The sequence below is a fragment of the Cervus canadensis genome, chromosome 4, assembly GCF_019320065.1.
Source record: "Cervus canadensis isolate Bull #8, Minnesota chromosome 4, ASM1932006v1, whole genome shotgun sequence".
Lineage (NCBI taxonomy): Eukaryota > Metazoa > Chordata > Mammalia > Artiodactyla > Cervidae > Cervus > Cervus canadensis.
Window position 1 is genome coordinate 105097487 of NC_057389.1, and position 17202 is coordinate 105114688.

At 55.2% G+C, this 17202-nt stretch overlaps 1 protein-coding gene across 11 annotated transcripts in view; it reads left to right on the top strand.

Moving 5' to 3' along the window:
- GATAD2A (GATA zinc finger domain containing 2A) overlaps positions 1 to 17202 on the top strand; it is a 92832-nt gene that overhangs the window by 70199 nt on the left and 5431 nt on the right. For 7 of the 11 annotated variants that reach the window (XM_043467482.1, XM_043467473.1, XM_043467478.1 and 4 more), the window contains 8 exons: positions 9249 to 9381; positions 9490 to 9621; positions 10860 to 10949; positions 11588 to 11719; positions 11863 to 12030; positions 13597 to 13876; positions 16035 to 16333; positions 16996 to 17070. In XM_043467482.1, coding sequence (XP_043323417.1) covers positions 9249 to 9381; positions 9490 to 9621; positions 10860 to 10949; positions 11588 to 11719; positions 11863 to 12030; positions 13597 to 13876; positions 16035 to 16333; positions 16996 to 17070 — 1309 coding nt within the window. The remainder of the gene's footprint in view (positions 1 to 9248; positions 9382 to 9489; positions 9622 to 10859; positions 10950 to 11587; positions 11720 to 11862; positions 12031 to 13596; positions 13877 to 16034; positions 16334 to 16995; positions 17071 to 17202) is intronic. The other 4 variants (XM_043467480.1, XM_043467481.1, XM_043467484.1 and 1 more) reach the window with 3 other exon arrangements.

A 17202-nucleotide genomic window follows, 5' to 3' on the forward strand; every position in this document is an offset into this window, starting at 1 on the left:
GACTCCACTTGGGGCGCCTCTACTCAGACGGGCTGGCATCTTCCTTCGATGGGGACAGAAAACCCTTTGCCGGAAGCATTGGCCCTGGCCCCTTTTCCATCTCTGGGCCCCAGAGAAGCTTAGTTGTGTGGAAAATATGTTGACATTTACTGTGTTAGAAAAATTTGAAAATACTTGTTTATTTTTAAATAATAATAATGAACAATAATGAACCAATTCCATGTTAGCATAAAGAACATTTTTCATTAAAAAAAAACTATTTTGCAGCTCTCTCTAATAAGCAAACAGCTGGATTCTCCTATCTGCTTCTCCATCTAGTCTCTCGTGCTAAATTGTTAGGGTGAAGCATGTGAAGGAAATCCAGCCTCACACAGACAAGCACATTGGGGCAGGGAGGAGTGTTTGCTTGTCGTTTTGCATAATTGTGTGTTTCTTCTTTTAATGCAGGACACAGAGTGGCCATTCCCAACAGTTAGTTGCACTGTGGACTCTGAAACTTTGATTAAGTTTTTGTACTCAGTTACATTAAAATCTATCAGTCCCTCTTGTACTTTGAACAGAAAAAATTTTTTAAAATTTTAAGATTACTTTAGACTTAACAGAAAAGTTGTGAAGGTCATTCCTACACACCCCTTCCCAGTCTTTTCTATTGTTAACAGACTGCTGTGGAACATTTGTCCTAAGTAGTTACTACGAACCACAGTCTATATTGTCTGTTCTGATTTCCTGTTTCAGGTTTTTACCTTTTCTGTCCCACAATCCCACATGACATTTTGTCAGGTCTCTTTAGTCTCCTTTGTGCTGAAACAGTTTCTTAGACTCCCTTGGTTTTCATGACCTGGACAGTTGGGAGTCAGGTGTTCTGTAGGGTGGCCCGCAGCTGAGGTTTGTCTGGGTGCTCTCACGGGCGGGCTGGGTTTTGGAGAGGCCCACGGAGGGGAGGTGCCCTTCTCACACGCGTGGCCAGGGTGCGTCCCGTCAGTGAGCGTCGTCACTGTGGTGTTGACCACCTGGGCGTCTGTCAGGCGTCTTCACCATAAAGCTACTTTCTTCCTCCCTTCTGTGCTCTGCCCTCTGGGAGGAAGTCACTGTTTACAGCTTGTAAAGGGTGAAGCATCGGGGTATTTTGTTTCTTCTCTCCCTGAATGATCCTTTACTCATATTTGAGTGTGTAATGATACCACTGAACATTAGAAACTATTAGTTGACTAAGTTACAGAGATCTTTCAAATACTGATACATTTTATTTTTCATTATTGCAGAAAATCAGATTAGCTAATTGTCTGATCTGTTGGGAAGCTGTTGGACTCACAAGTGTTCCAAAATTCTACATTTTGCTTGTTGGGAGCTCCGACATTATCATTGGTGACATATTATTGGTTGTTTTCCTGGAAGTGAACCCGCTTTGCTCTAACCATTTTGGGGAAAGTGCATGCCGGAAACCGGCATCTGAATAACTACAGCATGTCTGTCCATCCTTCCTTCAAACGTTGCGAATGCCCAAACGTGTGATTCCCGCCCCCCCCCCCAATGGCTCTTCTGCTTTGGTATGCAGCAGGAGTGCTTTATCTTGTCACAGAATATTAAAAAGACATGTGTACTCAAATGCTGAGTTTTAATACAATCAATAGCTTGTACTTTATCCAAGGCATTGCCTACAGTGTGACAACAATTTGAATCTTGGCACAGTTTGCTGCAACTGTTCTGACTTGGTACAAAAGGCAAATGTCATCTCCATATTACAACAACCTGGCAGAAGCCCTGAAGGGGTCCTGAGGCCCACGCTGGGGCGACCCGGCGGGCTGTCCAGGGTGGGCACAGGCACGGTTACCTGGGAGGACTCCGAGCGCACATCTCAGGCAGGACAGTGGTTAGCGGCCTGACGGGCTCAGAAAGTCGGGGTAAGAGAAGCCCTCAGCTGGAGACCTTGTCACCAGAGACCTCCAATTGCAGGGCAGGTGGCCAAATGAATCAATTCAGAGCTAAATTGTAACAGAAAAGGTGATGGGAGCTGCCCTGAGTGTGCATGCACCTTACATTCTGTGAGCCTGAGGGGGAGAGGGGGGGTGGTCATCCCTTGACTGGATGCACTTTCTGTGCCCTCTGCGGTTCACAGCATCCTCTCAAGGTCAGTGGCATCCCATTCTGCAGATGGAGACACTGAAACTCTTTGAGGCTTGGTAACTGGCCCAGGTCACTGCAGCCACTGAGGAGTGCCCAACCCCCACAGTCCTCATGGCTGACCTGGGTGGAGTCTCACAGCAGCTTTGCTCAGAGCAGCTGGAGCAGGTCTGGTGGGGGGACGGACTCCAGAGCCTTGTGGGAGGACATCCCCTGGGGTTTGCCAGGGCGTGGCGAGGGAGGATCCAGCAGTTTGAAACACATATTTAAGAGGGGGCAAGAAGCTTGCAGGCAAACAAAGCACTTTCCATTTATCACAAGAGCTTGTGAATGTTGCAAGCTGGAAAGCAGTGTTTGTTTCATCTGTGTACAGCTGACTTTTTTCTTGCTGTGAGTTGGTGAGGAAGCTGGCGTCCTAGGAGGTGTGTTTGGGTTTATCTGCTGTAGGGAGTCCCTCCGTGCTGCAGAGTGCTCCTGAATCTCTCCCTGGAGGAAGGTTGGCCTGGCACATGGGTACAGTGACAGAGCAAAAAATGGATGGTAGCTATGGTGGTGTGGCCGGCAGAGGGGTCCCACACTCCTTTGACCTTCACTTCCCAGGCCCAGGCCCTTTGGAAGTGTGAGTTCCCGAGTGCTAAAACATCACCCAGCTTCCTCCGAGTAGACAGCAGTCCACATGTAGCAAGAGTTGTTTTCTCAGATAAGTCTGAGGGCCACATCGGAGTCCTTGCTCTGTTACTCTTTATCACCTCAGGGACTCAGCATGCAGATGCTGCTGACTGGATATCCAGGATCTTGCAGGTGTAAATAAAAATGCTTTCCCCTTCAACCTAGTCCAAAAATGGTGTTTGATGACCTGAGTAGAGGCCTCACTTGGTGGTTGTGTGACACCCACCCTCTCTTGCTCCACACCTTCTTTTCTAGGGTGCCCTTTAGCCCCTTGCAGGCTACAGGCGTCCAGCTGCTCTGAGTAGGGCAGGGGCTCAGGCCCCAGTGCAGGGTGGGGTGCACGTGGCGGGCCTTGGCGTGTGAGAGTTGAGCAGACCTGCTGTGGGCCCAGCTTATCTGCAGGCCTTGGGGCTGTCACCTCAGGAAGTCACTCTCAAGTCCCCCTCCACACCTGTAGGTATAGGTGACAGTTGAGAGGATCATACAGAGGTGGCCACCATAAAAGGTCAGCAAACGTCCAAATCTGACACAGGCCAGCATTTCAGTTCTGTGACTGTGGTTGTTTTCTGACAAGTGCCCTTCCCAGATTTCTGGGCAGAGTGCATGGCGGTGCCCCAACTGGAGCGTGCTCCTGGCTGGCAGGTCGTGCTGCAGTGGCCATGGGTGGGCTGACCCTGCAGGCCGCCCCATTGCCGCTTGGAGGTCAGGGTCTTTCTGTGGGGCCGCTGCCGGTTGCTGGCTCAGGGAACACTCCCTTCTGCCTGTCCTTGGCTTGTTTCTCCAGGGATCCTTCATGCCCCCATAGCTGGCCCCCATCCCTGCTTCCAGTCCCAGGAAGGTCCTCTTGGTTCCCCTGGCCAGACTGTGTGACTTCAGGGGCTCCTGTGTTCCTGGAAGGAGCCCCCAGCAGGACAGGCCGGATGCCTCCTGGCTTTGCAGATGGCGCAGTGCTCTTCCACTGCAGCTGCCTCTGCCCGCCTGCTCTGGGGGCCTTGGTGGGGGATGGGCTCTTGGGGCCAGACCCTGGTCACACGTGTTCCCTTCCTTTCTTCTGAGATCCTTGGCCATAATGGAGTCTTGGAGCAATAGCTGGACCTGGAGTCTCCAGGAAGAATTATGGCTGGGTTTCAAAACTCCCATCTCAGCTGCTCACCTCCATGGCCTCTGTGGCCTAGAAGCACGATGGATTCTGACTTCCTGGCCCCCACAAAGCAGGCTCTGGGCTTTTGTCTTGACATCCCAGCCACCAGGGTGTCAAGTTACAGGACTGGGAGAGGTGGTAATGGATGCCAAGAAGGGGAGCTGAGGGAATCTCAGAAGAGCTGGGGCAGGCGGGGAGCAGGTGGGCTCTGGGGGCGCAGCAGGGGCCCGGCACTCGTCATTGCCCGCCAGTCCCCAGGGCAGGCAAGTGTCCAGCTTTGGGGCACAGCCTGTGTCTGCATATAGCAGTTCCCTCTCTGATAACAGCGTGTCTGAGTGGATGGGGCCTCTTGGGAAGGGAGGATGCTGTGTGGTGGGGTCCCAGTGAGTAGCTTTCACGCCCAGATGACTGTGAAAGATCCCATTGGTGTGTGTCCACTGAGACAAACAGTATGCAACTGGAAACTGCCAGTGAAACGTTACCAGGCGGTAGGTCTAACCTGGGAACTGGTGACAAACGTTTTATAAAAAATTTTCTCTCTTTAGAACTTTCCTAGAAGTGCTTCTGAAATAGGGATGCTCCCTGGATTAAGTGTATGGAATTGCTTTCCAACATTGGCTCAGACAGCCCTCCCAGCAGTGCCTGAAGCCACCAGTGGTGGCTCCCAGGCCTGAGGATGGCTGTCTGCTCTCCTGGGACTCCCCATGCACCCCTTTCTCTTTTGGGCCGGGCCGTCCCTGAACTGTATGCCAATCTCCTTCTGAGTGGGCATCTGCCCCAAGGCACCCTCTGTGTTCAGAGAACTGCTGCTGGTCCTTTCAGGGGAGGAGAAGGGGCTTTGAGGTTCAGTGGGGGTGGTTACTTGGATAAGCTCTTTCTTTGCCGCCTTCTCTCTCCCAGGGTAGTGTAATGTCTAGAGTGGCCAGCCTTGTTGAAGACAGTTTTCAACAAGTTACACTGGAGTTACACTGGCATTGGCTAGCTTTCGGGGGCAGAGCTGGGCTGCCAGCCCCAGGAGTTGAGTGGTTTAAAGTATTTGTGACAGCATAGCGTCGTCTGTCAGCTCTGCTGGCTGACTGGTCCCAGCTGAGTGTAGCTTCTTGGGTTCTCCTCTCCAGCGGCTTTGTTCCTTGTGTGAGGGGGCCGGGCCGTCTCTGTGTCTGTCTCTGTGACCCTCTTGCCAAACGGCTAGCTTGGCGTCCTTCTGTGGGGTGGTCTCTCAGAGCACATGTTCTGAGGGCCCGAGGAGAAGCTTTTGAGGCTGTGACCTTGCTTCAGAAGCTCGCGCTGTTGCTTCCTCTCCGTCCCTCACTGCAGGCTGCAGGGAGTGAGCTGCCTTTCAGGGCACGCTGCAGACTGAGTGGGTGGCCTCATAAGGGTATGGTGCAGTGGTCCTCTACACAGTGTTTGTCAACTGGGAGTGTTAGGACTCCTCGTTAACATCCACCAGAGTCCTGGGCTCACAGGAAATGGATTTCTAGGGCCTGGTGCTTGAAAATACATAATGACACAATTCAGAAATCGTTTGATTTCTGAGTTGAGCTTGCAGATCTTTGAGCAGTGTAGTATCTGTGCATGTGGAAAGACCTGCCCACAGGTGCACAGAGATAAGTCAGTCAGTCTACAGGCATTGTGGATTCTTGTGAACTCAGACTGTCATGGAGCCAGGTACAGGGAAGAGGGGGCGGTAGGCGCACACCAGGGGTAGACTCAACACCAGTCTTCACTGTTAACCTGATTGTCTGCTGTCTGCCGAGTTCACCTCACAGCGAGCAGCTCCTTACTGCCTTGGGAGGTTGGGGCCCGAACTGCCCCAGGGACCTCCTAGGGCATCCAGACCTTCTTGGCGCTGAGGTCTCACTTCACCCAGCGAATCTGAGGGGCAGTGGGGCAGGAATTACTGTCCCCAACCTTGTAGGAGGCACAGAGGGAATGTCCTGCCCTGAGCGTCTCACTTGTACGAGGCGGGACCCAGTGGGGGAGTTTTGTAGGAGTGTGGCCCCTCCTTCCCACAGCACGCTCAGGCTTGGAGTGCCGTGCCTACGCTGGGAGGAGGCCCTGTGGCCTGTCCACCAGCCAGTATGGTGCCGGGAGGAGAGTCCCTCCCCTCTGGCTCAGGGGGCCTCGGCCCCTTTTCCGGGGTTGTGGTGTCGCACCAGGGCTGGACCCCTGTTTTTGCCACTGTCACAGCAGCCTGGGAGCATCCTGGCCCTCACCAGGAGCTGCTGTGCCCCACTCTTCTGGAGAGAGTGTCTAAGTGGGAACACTGGTCCCTGGCCCCAGCCCTGGGCTGGGGAACCTGCCTGTCGAGCGGGCAGTGGCAGCATCACCCTGGGAGGCTGAGGGAGGGTGGCCCTTGTAGGAAGGCCAAGGCACTGTCCTTGTGTTAACCCCACACTGACTGCTGATGGGTAGGGATGGAGGTGCTGTGAATGGAGGGATCTTGTTGTGAGTTAAGTTTTAATCTCCAGGAAACTTGACGGAAGTTCCGGGCACGTAACAGAATTTTTGTTTGTTTAGCCTCGGGTGGCATACAAGGGAGGGAGGTAGTGAGAACATTTTCACAAACAGCCTGGCTTGCTTCCAGGTCACATAAAATCTCTTCTGATCATAATAATTTATATCAGGATTCCCAAGATGGGCAGGCTGGGCTTAATGAATTTGCCCTGAAATCATAGCTTTCAAATAAACGTGGTGCCCAGGCAGCCTCCCTGGACCGAAATAGTACACATGGCCACTACAGTGTTTCCCTGGCATGTTGGGCTAGATGGTTTTATAATTTAAAATACGTTTTTTTAAAAAGAATGCCCACGATAATTTTGAGCCTTTGTCAAATGTGTGTGTCCTTTTCCCTGAATTAAAAGAACTCTCTGGGAAAGTACTGAGAAACTTGAAGTACCTTTGCGTTAAAATTGAGCTTTAGGAAAGTTTTTCATGTTGGAAACTAGTGGGGGCTGGTGGCCCTTCTGAGTTTGGAAGAGGCGACCCAGGTCCCTGTAACAAGCGAACAGTCCCCTGTGGGCCGGCGCCACACAGGAAGTGCCTGCAGCCCCGCAGCCCCAGGGCGAGCTGGCGCCTCCATTTCCTGACAGCACCTGAACCCTACCTCACTTCTCAAAATGAAGGCTGCATGTCACAAACTGGTTAGAACTGGCTGTTGCCATGGTTTTCACGTTGGAAGGCACAGTTAAAGGGTCACATGACCAAAGAGGGAAATGCCTTTGTCACATGACTTTTTGGTGGCCTGATTAGCATACAGGAAGTTCACTCCCTGCTGGCTGCTGGGATGCTGAGTGATCACTGATGGGAGGTGATGTCATCTCTTGGACGAGTTATTGATTAGTCTCGGTCCAAGATGGGACCTGGGAGAGCTCTGGTCACAGTGGTCATCTCAGGAAGCTTCAGCTTCCATGTGGTCCAGCCCCTGACCCTGCCCTCTTCCCTCAGGCACATTTGCGCTGTACTAGGCGTCTCACCTTTGGGAGACGGGCACGTGCTCTGTGAGATGGTAAAAAGTGATAAGCCCCCTTAGGGTGCGTTGCCCCCCGTCCGCTCTCGCTCGGGCAGCACCGGCAGTCGTGACTACATGTGGCTCTGCCGAGGCCGCTGCGCCGCCTGTGTGCAGCCGCTGGGAGCCCCCTGGGCTGCGGCCAGCGCCTTGTGTCTGCTCCGTGCCCGTGCGCCTGTCCACAGAGCCTGGGCTGGGGCCCCGGGGGCGTCTGTAGTGTGGACCTTGGGCAGAGTCGGCAGCCAGCAAGGGAGACCCAGACTTGAAAGAGTGGTGGTTCCTGAACTGCACTGGTTTTTGGTTTGTTGAGGCCCTAGTGAGACATCCTGGGTTATTTTACAGCCAGCCAGCCAGTTCCTGGACTTGAAAATGTGGGCTGCTGACCCCAATGAGGGAGTTCTGTACCTTGAAATGGGCGCCTTTCTGTCGGTGCACCCTCCTGATCACTCGTGGCAGACCACCCAGCAGCTGTAGCTGTGGTGGGTAACGTGCATCGGGACTGGGCTTGCTCAAGTGCAGCAGCTGTGCTGCTCTAAGAGCTGAGGTTAGGGTGGGCCAAGGGGAGCCCTGCGGGTTGAGGGGTTGGGGGAGTCACTGAACCCAGTGTCTGGCCCTCTGTGCCTCCCCTTCCCTGAAGACATAGCTCACTCTGGGAGTGGAAAGGGCAGTTCAGTGGGCTGTTAAAATACCAGTTTCCCATCTGTAACTGTTCCCCACTCTGCTGGAAGGAATGGGACAACTTTGAGCTGTTGTTAGTCCCAGTTAACTTAATGGAGTTTGTTCTTTGGGTTATAGTGCCACCTAGTGGGTGAATTCAGTCCTTGGCTGGCTTTCCTGCTGATTTGATTCTTTCAGCACACATGCTGAGGCTAGATCTGAAGGGAGAGTTTACATTATGTCCTCAGCTAATGGAGCTGCTTGGCTTGGCGCTAAGCACTGTCTCTGAGACCCACTGGTCCTTATATATGTGGTCAGCAATGCCATTAGCGGAAGCCTAGCATCACCAGATGTGCACATACATTCTAAGGAACTTGAGTGGTAGGATTGGGAGAAGAGGGCAGAGGATAGTGGGCAGGGGCAGTTGGGAGCTGGTTTGGGAGCAGAGGAAGTGGGTGGGTTGGACACCGGTCTGTGAGAGCGCCTGTGCTCTGCGTTCCAGTCAGTGTCACAGCATGCAGCCAGCACCGCCATGGTGGCCCTGGCCGGGTAGGGAGCCCAGCTGTAGCCCAGGGGGGACCACGCAGCAGGCTGCCGTGGCTGCCTTGTGAGGTAGTGATGCCCGTGCTGGGGAGTTAGACTGTGACTGACAGCGCGTGCATCAGCCTCTCTGTCACCTGGGGAGGGGCGTGCGGGTTGTCAGGGAGTCTGGGTTCAGCACAGAAATGCTGATTCAGGTGGGGCTGGCCTCCCCATCAGGTGTCTCCCAGCATGGGTGGGTAGGCGCTCCACCAGCAGGCTCAAGATCCAAGAGCACATGTTCTCGTTCAGTACTGAGCCACATGGTGCGGAGAGGGGCTGTGGTGGGCTCCAAAGTGCGGACATGTAGGTGTCCTCAGCCCGGGGACGCAGAAGTGGTTACTGGTGACGGTCCTGACTCTTTACAGGGCTCAGCCGTAAACTGGCAGGCTCTAGGGCCACAAGGTGAGTGTGGTGAGAAAAGGCAGCCCAGGCAGGCGGCTGCGGGGAAGGGTGGTGAGAAGCCTGCTCGCCTCCACTTCACTGTGTCTGCGTCCGAACCCCAGCATCCATGGGAGCGCTGCCCACCACAGGCGGGGTGCTCGGCTAACAGCCCCCCTCCCTGCCCCACAGTGACATGAAGTCTGAGAGGAGACCCCCTTCGCCCGATGTGATTGTGCTCTCTGACAACGAGCAGCCTGTGAGCCCGAGGGTGAATGGGCTGGCCGAGGAGCCCCTGAAGGAGACCAGCACCGAGGCCCTTATGGTGAGCTTTGTCCCCGCGGGGCGCTGGGGAACTGCCTCGAAGCAGAGCCGACGGGTGTCCCCTGGCCCCCAGCCCTCTCCCCCAGCCCGTGTCCTCTTGCCCTTGTAGAAAAGCAGTCCTGAAGAACGAGAAAGGATGATTAAGCAACTAAAAGAAGAGTTAAGGTTAGAAGAAGCAAAACTGGTTTTGTTGAAGAAGTTGCGGCAGAGTCAAATACAAAAAGAAACTCCCACCCAGAAGGTATGTGCGTGGCTGCTCACTTCCCAGGGGTCACTGGGAGACCCCTTTAGGACCGGGGATAGAAAGCCACGGGCGCTTCCTTGGCGCCCTGAGGAGCTGGGTCTGTGAGGGGTCAGGTCTCCTCGGGGGCAGTGGGGCAAGGTCTGAACTGGAGATTTGCAGGCTCAAGTTCCCAGGTTTTGGATTTAGCTTGGAGGAGATCAGACTACATTTCAGTCTAGAATATTCTGGATCTGAGTATGAGAACTTCATTCCCTGTAGACTCCCATCAAGGAAATGGAGAGCAGACGTCTCTGAAGGTGCTGGAAACACAGCTCTGTCCTGAGACCCTTTCAGAAGGGCGTCCTGCCCTGGGGGTGCCTGTGGTGGCCGGCAGGGGCCGCTCTGGGTTTCTGGACAGACTGCTGAATGCCTGCTTCAGGCTGCACATGCCCAACCCCAGAGCCCGTGTCCCGGGGCTTCTGCCCCTGTCACCTGCCCCCGCCTCACGCTTCTTGTGCGGCTTCTAAACGGGGCTTACCCTGTAAGGCAAGGTCAGGCTGGTTTTGTGGGCCTCTTTTGTTATCCCATTCTGGAAAGGTTCCTGGTCCATGACACGGCTACCCTTCCTTACATTCTGATGACTCTCTCAGTGAACCAGAAAATAAATGCACCTTGGGCCATACAAGCTGACAGTGTGTAGACATTGCTTCCACCTTAAAGGGAGCGAGACAGGAGGACACTCAGTGGTCTGACTTGGGGATTTTTTTGAGCTCCCACTCCACACCTAGTAAACACGTGGACCAAGCCTAGCGGCTGTTAGTATCCTGATAGACGAGCCTGCTCGGTACTTGCTTCCTTGTTGATTGCTTAAGAGCTGATGATGGAACCGAGTCTGTCACTGTCCCTGGTGGGCTGTATGCCTGGACCAGAGGGTTTCTCACCAGGGTGGGGATTGGTGTATATATATAAGCCTCGGCCTTTACCGCCAGCCTTTTTTTGTCCCCTGGAGGGCAGAGATGGCACCCGAATCTCAGTGATGCCAAGTACCCTGGGGCAGAGGGGTAAAGGGCCGTGGAAAATCCGTCCTATGTCTTTCAAACATGTTAATTCCCACTGCAGTGAACGTGGCAGGCAAACAGAACCTTTGAGAGCCTGAAGCTTCTTAAAGAAGAAAAAAGCAACCTCCTCAGAATCATGTGTGGGGAGGAGCATGGTTGGTAGCCCTCTCACCTCCTGCCTGTCCTGATCTCTTGCAGCCCGCAGGCTCCACTGGGAGCTCCGTGACCACCCCTCCCCCGCTTGTACGGGGCACCCAGAACATTCCTTCCGGCAAGCCATCACTTCAGGTCAGTGTTTACTCTGCATCATGCTCCTGAGTAGCCCTGATCCAGTTTCTGCAAAAGGCCACTTATTCCTTCTCGTAAGACTAGAATGAGGCCTTCCGTGGGAACCCCCCGCCAGTCACATTTGCATCCCCATACCCAAACCAGCCCCTGTTGACATCGTGAATCACACAGACGCTCGGAGGGCCCCTCCCACGGCTGCCTCTAGTGAGACTGGAGAGACAGCCAAGATCCTGGACACGCTGGGCTCCCACTTCAGCCCGACTCTGAGCCTGTCACAGCCTCCTCTGCCCACAGGGTGTGATGATCAGAGCTCCCACCCCAGCCATAGGACAGAGGTCAGGCCAGGCCCACTTGCCCTCACTCAAGCCAGAGACCGCAGCTCAGACCAGCAGGCGGGTAGTATTGATCCCAGTTAGCTAACTTGTCACCATCGGGGTGCCTGAGTCCTGAGTGAGTCCAGGTTGGCCTGGCTTTTGTTGGGAGTCTGTGTTCCTCATTCTTTTGTGTGCTTAGAATAAGTAGACATTTTAGCTTTTTTCTACCACCACCATTTTGGTGGGTATGCGTATGTACCTTTATGAAAACAACAAACCTGTTTAAAAAGCCGTGTAAGATCTGAGGGTTGGTGTTGTTGACAGACCTCTTCAACTCGGATGCCTGGCAGTGTCATCCCACCACCCCTGGTCCGTGGCGGGCAGCAGACGTCCTCAAAGTTAGGGCCTCAGGCGAGCTCCCAGGTCGTCATGCCCCCACTCGTCAGAGGGGCCCAGGTGAGCAGAGCATGGGCTTATGGAGCAATCCCAAGCAACTTTCCCTCTCGCAAGAATGGCCCCAGTTCTCAGACTGGGTCTCTTTCCCCGAGTCTCTTTTTATTGTCTTCTCATTGTCTTGTCTGTGCCCCACACCCCGACAGCAAATCCACAACATCAGACAACATTCCAGCGCAGGGCCGCCGCCACTCCTCCTGGCTCCCCGGGCGTCTGTGCCCAGTGTGCAGATTCAGGGACAGAGGATCATTCAGCAGGGCCTCATCCGTGTCGCCAACGTCCCCAACACTAGTCTGCTCGTCAACATCCCACAGGTGAGTCGTGCAACAGGCAGTCCAGTCCCATGGACTGTGGTGCTGTAGTTCCTGGGACCCTTGTTGGGTTATGAAGGAGACAGGAGTCTCCTGTTGCCCTCTGCTGTCTAATAGAGGCAGATAACTGCTGAGAGGGTGAGGGTGGGGTCACCAGAGGCTCCCCCTTCCCCTCCACCCACCCCTCCCTCTTCGCCACCGCTGCCAGGAGCAAGCACGTGAGGGGAATGTCTGCAGATGTCCCTTCAGTGCCAGTGCATCTATTTTTAGCCGCGTGTCCCTTCATCTCTGTACAGAGCCTCTGAGAGGGTGAGGGTTTGCTCCCACCTAACAGAGTATGGGAAGATGGAGCTGGGGCGGCAGGCTAAAGATCCTCATTGACAGGTGAAATGATTGGGTCTGCATGAGCTTTTGTTGGTGTGCGAGTTAGCTCCTCTTCCTCTGGCATGGCTCATCCTTGCCTGCCTTTCTCAGATAAGATCATGGCCAGCTATGCTCTTCTGAGGTCAGGTTCAAGTACAGTCCTGCTGCCCGCATGGGGACGTCCCGGGCAGGCCATTTCGTCCACCCTGTAGACGCTGATCAGATCTCCACTGTGTGTCATCCTGTCCTCGTGTCATGAGGATGGCAGCCAGGCAGCAGGCAGGCAGTGGTGATCCTGCAGCTCTGCTCCCCGAGGGGCCAAGGGAGCGGCAAGGGGAACAGCGAAGAGCTGGCAGGTCAGAGGCCCGGTGGCCAGGTCAAGGTGCTGTGGTGGCATCCTCTGTACTGGGGAGTCTCACTCCCCTGTGGAGATGCCTTGGGCCAGGGTCATGAGCTCCCTGAGCCCCACAGCCTACTGCATACCAGTTGTGAGGTGTGTGCCTTTTCCTGGGGATAGTGTACACAGCTTTCCTATTCCCAGAAGGGTCTTCAGTTCCATAGAGCTTAAGGGCACTGGCATGGTCCGCTCCCAGTTTGGGGAGAACATTTGAGTGTCGGGTGGCAAGTGGGCTGGAGCAAGGAGATGGTGGAAGGTGAGCCAGCAGGGTCCAGAAGAGGGTGAGGATGCAGGAGCAGTGAGGATGGGGAAGGGTAAAGGGTGGGGGCACACAGGTGCTCGTGAGGGAACTGCCGCTGGTGCCACCGTGGGCCACCTCTGCAGCCTTTTGAGGAGGGGGGCCGCCCAGACCCGTGCTGGAAGGGGGACCAGGCTGTAGTGACAGGACGGTGGCCATGCGCCTGGGTGCGGGGGTGCCAAAGGGGTACCCACTGTGATGGTGGCGGCTTTATGAGTGTCCTCAGTTGATAAGAGTGCAGCAGATTGCAGATTTTTAAGTTATCTGGATCAGCTAAACTTCAACAGGTTATTTGTAAGATTGGTCATCTCAGAGCAGTTGAGTTTAATGTCTATTCTTCTGTTGCTTGTTGATGTCAGGCAGCTCTGAGTTACTTTTAAGGACTTGTTAGTGTAGCTGATGGTTCAGGTTAACTTTGATAAGGACTTAGCGTAGCTAATGGTACAGACTGTGGGGTTCTCCTCAGGGTGCACCCCTCAAGCACGCTGACCAGGTCATTGTCTCCCCAAAGCCCTCCCCAGCATCGCTGAAAGGAACAACAGCCACCTCTGCTCAGGCCAACTCCACCCCCACCAGCGTGGCCTCTGTGGTCACTGCTGCGGATTCTCCAGCCAGTCGGCAGGCGGCCGCCAAGCTTGCACTGCGCAAACAGCTGGAGAAGACACTGCTTGAAATCCCCCCACCCAAGCCCCCTGCCCCTGAGATGAACTTCCTGCCCAGCGCTGCCAACAACGAATTCATCTACCTGGTTGGCCTGGAGGAGGTGGTGCAAAACCTGCTGGAGACACAAGGTGAGCAGGCCATGGGCCCAGGGCTGCTTTCTGTCTTGGAGCTGAAGTTTCCATCTTGTGAGTTGTTTCCGATGCATAGTGCATGTGGACACATCTGCTGTGTATGCACGGCTGTCTCGGAGCACATTGTGGATGATCTCTTGCCATCAGTTCTTCACTTGCTCTGAGATTTAGATAATATTTTTTTTTTTAAGTTTTCCTTTGAGTGTAGTTGATTGACAGTGTTGTGTTGGCTTCTCTGCTGCAGAGCAAAGCGAATCAGTTATACGTACATCCTCTTTCTTAGGTTCTGTTCCCATGAGGGTCATCAGAGAGAACTGAGTAGTTTCCCATGCTCTGCGGTGGGTCCTTATTAGTTACCCATTTTATATATAGTAGTGTATGTATATCAATCCCACTCTGTTTATTATCCCTCCCGTCCTAGATCATTTCTTAAATGTACAGTGGGCAGCTTCTTTCTGATGGGGCCTCCTCTGAGAGTTGGGGAAAGCTTTGCAGAGCGCTGAGTCCCAACACTGGGGGAGCGACACCTGTGCCTCCAGCTTCACTTCATTACCCTCTCTGGAAGTGGTAGGAAGGAAAGAGCACATATGGGTTAGTGAGGAGAAATGATGCTGGAAAGTAGGAAGTCAGGTTTGCCCCCAGGGAGTCGCCAGCGGATGCTGAACTGAGGGCTCTTCTGTCCTTAAATTGAGTGGCCGATTAGCTAGCCAGCCTGGATCTCCTCCCCACGTGCTCTCATCAGATGCTCCGTGCTGAAGAGGAGACAGAGCGGTAACCCTCCTCAGGGCCGGGGATGGCTGGGTGGAGTGCACCGGAGGAGCTGTGGGCCCCCTGCCGGGCCCAGTGCAGAGAGGTGTGGGCTCTGACACAGCCTGGACGTGTCTGCACTCCTATCATGACTCCTTTGGGATGAGGTCCGGTTGGCAAAAGAGCTGCTGCCAGGCCTGTGTGGTGTGGCAGGCAGTAGCCTGCGGTGCCCGCCGGTCTTGCGCTGGCCTGTGCTGGGCACCTTCTCTCCCAGGCTGGTCTGTCTGCGCTTGTCCCCGTCAGGGCTCCGTCTCCCTCCGAGTCCTGCCTGCGGCGGCGCTGACACCGAGGGCAGCTGCCGCTGCCGGGGCAGCAGGGGCAGCCTCCTCTGGGGGTGGATGTGTGCAAGGAGAAGCTCCAAGCTGGGGCCCGGAGCTGGGGCCCACGGTGGACCCCGGGGCCTCGGTCCACTTGGGCAGGTGGCGTCCTGTCTGTTCTGTGGAGTGGCAGGAGCCCCCTAGAGTCGGATCCCCCGCTGCAGCCCCTCAGCAGCTAGAGGCAACTTGGCCAGGCCCCAGGCAGGATGGGGAGACTGGGGTCTCTCCACCTCATGGTCCATCACGCCAGGAGGCTGTTGAACTTTGAGTGCTGGCCGTGGAAGAGATAGGAACAAAATGCAGAGTTACCCCTTAATGCACATTGGATGGCACATATATATGTGTGTGTGTGTGTGTGTACACACGCTGAATAAAGTATGACCCCACACCTCAGCAGGCGCTTTTTGTGGCTGCCCTGGTCACCCCTCTTAGAGCTGGGTGCCACCAGGTTCCCATTTCCCAGGGCACCCGGCTGTGCGTCTGACCAGCTGTGCACAGTCACTTAGCTCCCTGGGCTGTTTCCTCTCAAGATGGGGGGTAGGGGTGTCCCCTCAAGAGCTTGTTGTGCAGCCCGGACGCCCTGATGGGCACAGGACGCCAGGCACAGTGTCTGTCGGGAGCACTTCCTAGACGCCTGGTCCTCGCGTACCTCGCCCCCTGGCAAGGGTGCCGTCACCTTACAAGGTGGGGCCTGGAGTGGCCACCATCTCCCTCAGAGCTGATGCAGTGCAGGAGGGAGGGGAGTGTCTGCTCCGTGGGTAGGGAGGATGGCCGCGAGAAGCCAGGTGTCTGAGAGCTGGTGTCAAGGGTGCCGAGCCCACAGTGCTTTCTGAAGTGCATCGGCGTTGCTTCTGCCGGCAGAGCTTCTGGAGGCCAGCCCTGCGTCCGCACACAGTGGTGAGCGAGCGTGGGGCCCCTGGCCCGGGGTGCTGCCTGGGCTCTGCCGGCGTGCACGGCCCTCCTGGGGGGGGTGCGGGCTCTGGCCGTGCTGTTCCCGCTCCTCCGACGTGAGCCTTTGTCTGCCCCTGCAGCAGGCAGGATGTCGGCCGCCGTCGTGCTCTCCCGGGAGCCCTACATGTGTGCACAGTGCAAGACAGACTTCACGTGCCGCTGGCGGGAGGAGAAGGGCGGCGCCATCATGTGCGAGAACTGCATGGCGTCCAACCAGAAGAAGGCGCTCAAGGTGGAGCACACGAGCCGCCTGAAGGCCGCCTTCGTGAAGGCGCTGCAGCAGGAGCAGGAGATCGAGCAGCGGCTCCTGCAGCAGGGTGCCGCCCCCGTGCAGGCCAAGGCTGAGCCCACCAGCGCCCCACACTCTGTGCTGAAGCAGGTGAGAGCCGGGGCGGGGGCCAGAGCTGCGCGGGGGGTGGACACGGATGCTGCCCTCCGGGAGCGGGGCCTTGCTCCTCGCTCCCTCGGCAAGGAGCTGTCGCTGGCAGGCAGGGTGTTCTGGCATTCTCTCCCACACTCGGCGATCATCTGCCTGGTTGTTAACTGTGCGTCTAAATTGCATTTAATGGTGGCTTTTGGTGGTGAAAATACTAATTTGCAGTTTCTTTAGATTTTGTAGCTTTCACTTGCAGTGTGCCGGCTGACAAGTACTTCTTGTCTAAAAGGACTTTTCTGAAAGCCACACTGAGCGCAAAAGGGGCGTTGGAAGAAATGTTCTAGCTAAATTAAGGAGAGAAGCAAGTTTGAAATCAAGTTTTTTTGGCTGCCCTTTTTTTTTTTTAACGTTTTGTTTTCCCACCCCTTGTAGACCCAAAGCTCCCTGTTGGCAATTTTTTGTGTCCTTGGAAGTCATTGATAATTTACTAACAAACTATCTTCTCAAGATCCCTGCATAGTGGGTGGCAGTTCTGCCCTCAGGAAGTTGCTGTCCTTGTGGGGACTCAGCCTCTCACGGCCATAGCTGCTGCCCCTCGGTCACGTGGTCGCCTGAGGTCAGCCTCTGGACAGTGCTGACCTCGCTTTCAACCCCCATCTGTGTAGGTCATAAAACCCCGGCGTAAGTTGGCGTTCCGCTCAGGAGAGGCCCGCGACTGGAGTAACGGGGCTGTGCTACAGGTCAGAACTGGGGCGCCGGGAGCCCCCCGCACCGCACCACCAACCAGCCCTCACGCCCCCGACCGTGACCACGTCAGGCGCCAACTGTCACACTGCCTGCGTCCGTCTGTCTGTCTCTCGCTCTCTTTTTCC